Source organism: Aptenodytes forsteri, unplaced genomic scaffold, assembly GCF_000699145.1.
Source record: "Aptenodytes forsteri isolate BGI_AS27 unplaced genomic scaffold, ASM69914v1 Scaffold651, whole genome shotgun sequence".
Lineage (NCBI taxonomy): Eukaryota > Metazoa > Chordata > Aves > Sphenisciformes > Spheniscidae > Aptenodytes > Aptenodytes forsteri.
The window spans coordinates 173695-182142 of NW_008794079.1; the positions used below are offsets into that span (position 1 = coordinate 173695).

Here is an 8448-nt window from a genome sequence, read left to right on the forward strand (position 1 = left end):
CTCTCTCTGTTGTTCCTGATGACTTTGCACCTAACCGGTTTTTTCCAAGCCAAGGTTCCGTAAGTGCGTCAGGGAGATGCTGTTAGTGGAAGGATAGCGAAGCAGAGGAGTTGACTGCTGAGTGTCTAACCCAAACCTTCCAGGCTACAGTTTAAATCCTCCGCTTCTCTCCTATCTGCTGTGGATATAGAGAGATTTATTCCTTTTCCCTTTGCATCAGCCTTTGTGTCTTCGAAAACTTGACACCTCTCCTCAGTCCTCTTTTTTTCTCGTCTCTCTCGTCTCTCTCGTCTCTCTCGTCTCTCTCGTCTCTCTCGTCTCTCTCGTCTCTCTCGTCTCTCTCGTCTCTCTCGTCTCTCTCGTCTCTCTCGTCTCTCTCGTCTCTCTCGTCTCTCTCGTCTCTCTCGTCTCTCTCGTCTCTCTCGTCTCTCTCGTCTCTCTCGTCTCTCTCGTCTCCTTTTTTTCTTTTTTCCTTTTTTTTTCTTTTTTCCAGCAAACAGCCTGTCTTTTTAATTCTTGTAGATTCTTTTCCAGCCTTTAATCATTTGCATTCCTTTCTGAACTGACTTTGTTCCATCTCTTTGTTGAAGTGCAGTGGCCAACGTTGGGTGTAACGGGATAGAACAAAGAGAGTAACTCCTGTGTCTTGAAGGTGATACTTTTGTGTATATCCCGCTGTGGCATTGGCCTTTTTCTCGGCAGCGTGACATTGACTTCTGCGTTCAGCTCATGATCCACTGCGGCGTTCAGATCCCCTTCTGCTCAGCTACTACCTACCCGGTGGTTTTCCCTCCCATATTTGTTTGGTTTTATTCCTGCCTCAGAGTTGTAGCTTGTATTTGTCAGTAGTGACTTTCGTTCCTCTTGTCAGAATCACTCTGAATTGCAGTCGTGTCTTTCAGCAAACGTACTGGCGGCTCTTCCCAGCTGTGTTTTATCAGCCAGTTTAGCAAACATGCTCTGTTCAGTCCTTCATGCCACTAATGAAGGTGCTGAATAGGGCTGGGCCCACGGTCTTACACGCAGCACTACAATATTTTTTTGCTAACTGCTCCCTAAATAAGGCTTTTTCTGTTGGCTTTACGCCCATATTATATCAGTTTCATCTTGCTGCTTTTCCTGCTTTGAGGATGTCATGCTTTGGTTGAGATGTCTTCTGCTTTTCTATTGATAAAGCTTGCTACTCTGTGATGGAAGAAAATTAAATTGGTTTAACCTGACGTTTTCTTGTCTTCTGGGTTTTTGGTTTGGTTTTTGGGGTTTTATGACTTACGCGCGTGTGTACGTGAAAAGTGGCACCTGCTTCCATAGCTCTCTGAGAAGGGTCGAGGGTTCCCGGAGAATTAGGGAATGCTCCGGTTCCCATCACAGTTGAGGAGAGGTATGCCCACAACATCAAAACCCGCCAGGAGAACAAGGATGTCATTGGGTTGCTTACGCGTGACTGGACACGGGACAGCCGGACACCTCCAGAGTATCGCTCGTCAGTGCTTTTCACCTTGCTCGCCGTTTCTTTCGCTGGAGGGCGGGAGAAGCAGCCCTTTTCTCTGGCAGGTAGGAAGGCTCCGCTCCCGTCTGCAGGCGGGGGGTGGGAGGTCGCCCTGCAGAAGGACAGGCTCCTTCAGCAGCTTTGCTTCCCTCCTCAGCGTGAGCTTTCCAGCTGCGCTTCTCTTGCCTGTCCTGTCATCACATCTGACTTGCGTTTGGAGGGAGGAGGGTGATACTTCCCTCCAAAGCACATGTCTGCAGGTGCCTTTAGTACCTGCGTGTCCTGGAACGCTTTGGAATAGGATCAACCTGAGCGTTAGCTTGTAAAATAAGGTAAAGGCTGCCTCTCCAACTGACACTGTTGTAACTGGGGAATAAGAAGAAGAAAGCAAGCTGTCTGGTCTGTTCCTTCTCACCGTATGTAATGTTAAAAGGGCAGGGGAGGGCAAGGAGAATAACGTTATTCCAGGTGTCAGCTCCTCCTTTCAATAGCAGGGATAGAAGAGCTGGAACAGAAGTAGGTGATTGGGCAAAAGCACATCTGAGTGATAAGGTGTTCTTTTAAAAAGGGGGGAAAAAGAAGTAACAAATCTCCAGGACCAAGCTAAGACAGGGCTGAAACGTCTTTCTAACACCACCTTTCCCAAGTGGTTCAGTATTTCTGGGAAAAAAGAAATGTGTTCTGATCAGACATGGAACTGAGAGATTTTTTTTTTTAAGACCTCAAGAGTTGGGTTCTCCAAACACAATTCCTGCCCTCGACCAGACTCTTGGATCTTTCTTACGTGTTCAGTTACACTACCATGATAGTGTGATGCAATATTGAGATGATGGAAAGCCAGACTTCACGTCTTGCACTAGAAAATGAGTAAATGTAACTTCCGTGTTCAGGTGCTTATAACTTTTTTTCCTATGCTTAATCTGTTCTTTAACATTGATCCTGTTCTCCCCGGTCTGTGTTACAGAGGCTTTGATTTACTTGAATTATAAAAGGGATTTCTTGGCTTGTGATTGGTGGCAGTTTGAGGATTTCAATTTATTTTAGAGTTGAGTGACGTGGCAGATGTATGTCCAAACTTGAAAGGAAATTCAGAGTTTGTCCCTACGCTGCGTGTCCTGTTTGCTTGAAGAACAGGGATTGCTAAAGGGCATGTAGGAAAGAAAAAGATACCCGAAATGGAACGTGATTTTCTACACTTTATGGGGACTTGCTTGTTTCTAGTAGAGCCGTGCAGTTATTGTTGCATTTTTCTCAAAGCACTTTGTGTTTAGCATAATTGTATTACCTGTTCACAGGGAAATCTGAAGTCCGTTGTCCTGGCTGGGTGAATAGTCCAGTAACGTGAAGAGTGCCTCCGAGCTAGCTTTCAGGCTGTGGATCCCTGTGCAAAACCTGAGTGAGGGTCATGAAATTCTCCAGAACAGGTGTTTCATGGCGTGTGCTGAGCCCTGGTCACCTTTCTGGGCACACCCACAGGCAAAGAAAGTAATCTGCTGCGAGCTCAGATGGAAGCTTTGTCTAGGGACTCCTCTGCCCCTGTTCTGGTCGCTGTGTGAGCAAACGGAATCCGAGCTGGTGTTTCAGGTTGGGTCCCTTCAGACTGTCCAAAGTTCTGACCGAGTATCTCCCTGCTACTGGTCCCCTGCCCTCTACTAATCAGGCAATATTCTTTTTCTCCGTGCTCCCCCCTGCCTGGTTTTCCAAACTTATACTGCTTAATCCTCCTCTTACCCTTCGGATGTGCAAGGAAATCGAGAACTGCCTGACTGTGTAAATGCTCCGAGATTGATGGGTGCGTTTGTGGCTGTTCTTTCCTGCCAGCTAGCAGGAACGCTCTGGGATTATCCCAGAGACGTTGCTTCACGGCAGTCTGCTCGGCTTCCTCCCCGCGCACACAGGTCTGCATTTACCTTTTGGCTGCGGGTTCTTGTGATAGGCAGCAGCATAAAGGATGCCTTTCATACCCCTCTCACGTGGAGATTATATCAGGGATTAACTTTAATGCTCCAGATGTGGGCTGCAGAGAGCATTCCAATGTTATTAGAAAGGATGACATTTTCATTACCTTTCAACACCAGCTCTTTGAATAGCTGTGGGGCACATTCTGTGCTTCGTGACCGGGGCCTTTAGTTTTTAAGGATCGCTTGAATAACCGAAAACTGGCTAATATCACTACAATAACGTGTAATTTCTCTAAATCACTTTCTGCTGCAAGTGCAGGAAGCTTTTCTTTTTTTTAACCGCAGCTGTGGTCTGAGCAACTTAAATAACACTCTTGATTTATCCTAGCGGTTTACGGAAATGCTGACATCCAAAAATACTTTGATGCGCTACACTCTGTTCTTGAGTGGCTTTTAGGTGTTTTAAGTACATCTGAAGACTTTGGTGCATAACTTCTGCCTGAACTGTTGAGGAAGCACTTTCCAGCATGCCGCGTCCTTCCCTTCCCCAGCAGCAGAGGAATTGCACCGTCACCCTCACCCGAAGGGGAATAACAAAAGCGGTGCTTGTCGCAGTCCTTCGGGGGAGTTGTCTGCAGCCAGGATGTTTTTCATAGTCGCACATTAGAACCAGAAAAACTACACGGACTTACATTTCTGAAGGTGGAGTAGACTGTTAAAAAAAAGAATTTTGGGCTTTGGTACGAAGGCGAGTAGCTCGGTAACTTGAGTGTCTGCTTCAGGACTACTAACCCCGTTCGCAGAGATTGTCAGCTCTGTCCTGGTAGTGTTGTACAGCTCATTTAGGAAGAAGTTTTCTGGAAAGGCTCTGAAGCCTTTGGGAAGTCATTTATTTACCTTCTGTGCCTGGGGGTCTCCTTTACTCTAAGAAAATGGCTCTTTATTTTCAGGTTAAGGATCAGGGTGCCTACAGTGCCTGGAACGTGCCGATTTATTATAGGCGTGCCAGCTACAGTAGTCTGCGTCATGGACTTGTAGGGTAAGGTAGCACGTGCTGCAGCGAGAAGGCACTGAAGTGGAGAACGGAGGGGCTCGGGACTTCAACTAAACGCAGTAGTAACTCATCGCCTGTTGTGTGCTGATGGACGCTTGCATGGTTTCGTCTCTGAAGTGTTCCTGTTTTCATTGGTATATGAGATGATGGGCAGTGGTGCTCTATCTGCATCATGTCTGTTGCTGAGTACATGGCTAATAGCTCTCAGGAACCATTTTATTCCCTGAATAAATAACACATAAGCCCTCTGGGATTGCCTGGGGCGTGTGCTAAATGTTTGAGTCTCTTTTTGGTGGTGTTCTTGAAAAAAGTTTTGTTGAAATAACATGTCTGTCCTCTTGCTCTGCGCTGAAAAGGCAAGGCAAGGTGCTGTTTACTCATGTGACGGGACAGTTCCCTGTGAATGAGGGGCTTTTATCAGGAAATGGTGAGGTTCGTTTGAGACTCTTGGTTTAGTTCCAGTGATTTCAGCCTTTCTTCTTGCTGACCCACGCTACCAGCCAAACGTCAGCGCAAGCTGGTCTTGCGAGAGCAGCAAAGGGTGTTTTTTCAAATGACTCTAGGATGTAGAAGTGGATCCTGCTCTTCTCGGCCATCTGTGTCAAGCTGTGGCTCGAGGCAGGCAGCTCAGTGGCCTGGCTCTGCTCTCCTGGCGAGGAACAGAGGCAGGGGAAGGGTGCGGTGGCTGGAGAGGACTCGTACCACTTGCTGTTCAGACCGTACAGAGAGGATCAGCATAAGCCTCTCTTCGAATGTCTGTCAATTTAAGGAAGGGCTTCTCATTCCACGTGGCATTTTTAGGATGAGATCGGTTAGAAAGGAATACCACAGTGACAGAGCACTGGGTATTTAAGCGAACAAGGGTAACTTGTGCTAGTTTCTGCTTTCTCAAGTTCACATTTAGCCTGTTAAGCTTTTCTCCAATTATCTACCCTTTGATTTTCAGATGGCTTTCGAAAGGTTGTCCACATTGAGCAGGGAGGATTGGTGAAGCCAGAGAAAGATGATACTGAATTCCAGCATCCGTACTTCATCCGAGGCCAGGAACATCTCCTGGAGAACATCAAGAGGAAAGTAACCAGCGTAAGTTTATACAACAGATCTTGCTCTAGATAAACTGCTTAAAAACAGAGGATTAATCTGAAAAGCATCAGTGTGCTCTAAGGGCTGACGGACACGGGTGTCATTGGTTATTGTTTTATGCCAGCAGCGCTTCTTGCTGTCTCTACCCTCTCACCCAGGTACAAGCTGCAGTGCCATCCTGCTGATCGGCTGGCTTCAGGTTCTTGGTACCAGTCCCTGTTGTTCGTGGGTCTTGTTCTCAATGTTTTCAGCCATTAGGTTCTTTGTGGCACTGCTTGAGGCTTCCCCTCTCTCCCACACCACCAACAGAAAACAGCCAGCACTCTGGCCTTGCAAACCAGATTGTTTCCGAGTTCAGTAAAAAGGGTCACTATATTTTTCCTGTTTTTCTGAACAAGCAGCATCTGTTTGAGTTTAGCTTGATGGAGGGAAGTTTGCCGTGTCCTCTGGAGAGACTGAAGAGCAATTGTACCTTTCAGTAGGAGGGAGAGCGATCACTAGTTGAGGTGCAGTCTTTACCTAAAATGCGTCAGGGAATGAAAAATACATACATACGATGTGTGCACACACAGACACATGAAGATAGGTTCGATGTAGTAGTGGAAGGAGGAAAAGGGAGGATAAGATACCTGAATTATTTTAAATGTGTTAACCTCCAGTGTATCCCAAATATAAACTTGCGCGTTTTCCCTTTAAACTCACAGATGTGCTTTACAGCTGCCCCTGTTTCTTGACACACAGAATTGCAGTACATGCACTGAAGACATGGTATAGCAACAGCTGGTATCAGGAGTTCCAAAAATGCTTATGAACTTTCCAGGCTAATTTATTAGTCCTGAAGCGTGGGCTGGAGAAACACGTTTTTGTCATTCTTTTCCAAAAATTAATCAAAGCAATGCGTAGAGAGAGTAGCTCGCTCTTCTGTCTATCCCAGGGTGCTCTCAAATAACCGTAAGTGCCATTTTCACGGAGGCATTTAGTTCCTCTAGACACTTTCACAGTGGGCAAACGCGTTAGAAGGATGTAAAGAGATCTTAAAGATATGTGACCTGCTGGCAAGTGAAGTGGAGAGAAGCTGCTATTGAATAGGTGAGATGTGTTAACCTCTGTAATGGTTGGCAGATTCACAGACTTCTCACGCGGTACAGCTCTTGCGAAACGTGCCTAGGTGTCATTTCTCGTGAGGATATTATCAGAAAAATAAAATCGTCTGCTCAGAATCTTCTCCTCAGCTGCTTTAACACTTGTAGTGGCAATGATGAGGATCTCGAGCGACCGCCTGCTGCTCAGGGATCTCTGGAAGAGGCTTACCATTCCGCCTGCAGGCCTCTCTGCTGCAGTGAGCTCCTCTGCCCTTTTTCTCCTGATTTTCTTTCTCAGACCAGCTAATTACTTTCTTCATTGCCAAGACCGATACTCAGTTCACTGCACGCAGCAGAGACCTTTGAAAGCGTGCGAGAAGAACGTTTCCTATCTTCAGTGCAAATGTGCTCCCTGGTCTTTGTGGCTGCGAAGTTTTAGTTTTAGGATTGTCATAGGTAAGAATGTCAACCTTCAAATCTGAAGGTTTGCGTAGGCAGACAGCGCTTGTGCAGGCCCGAGCACTGTATTTCTGATCAAAAAAGATACTTATTTTTTTTTTAGGCTGCGACAGAGTTTGATGTTTTCAAATAGCAATATGCTCGCAGAAAACTTGCCTTGCAGACGGCTGGTTTTAGTCCCTTGACACAATGCACTCGGGTGTAAATGCAGCGGTTGGTCGAGAGGGGGGAGATGAATTATTTGCAGTATCAACTTTGAAGCTTAAATAACCGTTTTGTAGGAAGGAAACATCACTGACGTCTTCCTTTCTGTCTCCAGGTATCCAGTATAAAGAATGAGGATATAAAGGTTCGGCAAGACAATGTAACCAAGTTACTGACTGACATCCAGGTGATGAAAGGAAAGCAGGAGAGCATGGACTCCAAGCTGATAGCCATGAAGCAGTATGTATGTGGGGAGGGGATGGCAGAAAATGCAGGAGAGTTTGCTCAGTGATTTCTTTCCTGAACACGTCATTTTTAAGACCTCACCTGAGGGAAGGCTGGCTGCTGCTTGCTTGCTCTCTGTTCTGGCTTCCAGTTGTCTCGGGAGTATAGCCTGGGCTTTAAGAGGCTTTCTGCTTAGGGCAAGAAGGGGGTGGTGGAGGGACTTTTTGAACGCGATTAAAACCCGTTAAAGACCTGATGTCACAGCAGCCAGACCTGTGACCCCAAGCACAGCGTAAAGCCTCTTTGGAGTACAGCTCTGCTTTGAGGTATCAGTTGGAAAGGCTGTGAAGACTTCAGGAACTTCCTTCCCTGCCACGGGGGTTACGATCTGAAATTTCAGTCAATGCATGGTGCTGGGTTTTTCCCTTGTGGGTTGGTTCCCGTCCCCCCCTCCTCCCCCCCCCAAAGCACAGCTATTCTGTCTTGTCTTACGCTGCACCAGGGTATTCAAGTCATTTGGGATGATGTCTGCTGTCCTTCTGTTCTAATACTGCATTCTTCCTCCAGGCTCTTGACTTCTTACTTGCACCCGGTTAAATTCTCGCTGGATACTGCTCACCCAGTGTTGCTGTTGGGTTGGGAGGCAAAATGGGTGATCTTGAGTCCCACTGATAAACACTGCCTTACCTTTAGAGATGATCAGGGCACTGTTGCTCACCCTTACGTGACTTTTTCCCATGGTGGTCATACAGAAGAATTTAGTTCATGTCACCTAACCGGAATCTTGAAGTGGCGCACCAGGAACTGGCTGCCCTCCTAGCAGGATCTGTGTGTAATCTGCCAGTTGTAAGACTTGCACTCAGACTCAAAGTTGCCTTTAAGTTTAGATACCTGTTGAGGCTGATTAATATGGGGGGGGGGGGGGGTCGGTTCCCCTTTGTAACCTTTGAT

At 46.7% G+C, this 8448-nt stretch overlaps 1 protein-coding gene across 4 annotated transcripts in view; it reads left to right on the forward strand.

The window, feature by feature from the left end:
• Nucleotides 1-8448, forward strand: part of HSF1 (heat shock transcription factor 1) — a 75727-nt gene that overhangs the window by 22589 nt on the left and 44690 nt on the right. For all 4 annotated transcript variants that reach the window (XM_019470204.1, XM_019470207.1, XM_019470211.1 and 1 more), the window contains exons 3-4: nt 5391-5527; nt 7388-7512. In XM_019470204.1, coding sequence (XP_019325749.1) covers nt 5391-5527; nt 7388-7512 — 262 coding nt within the window. The remainder of the gene's footprint in view (nt 1-5390; nt 5528-7387; nt 7513-8448) is intronic.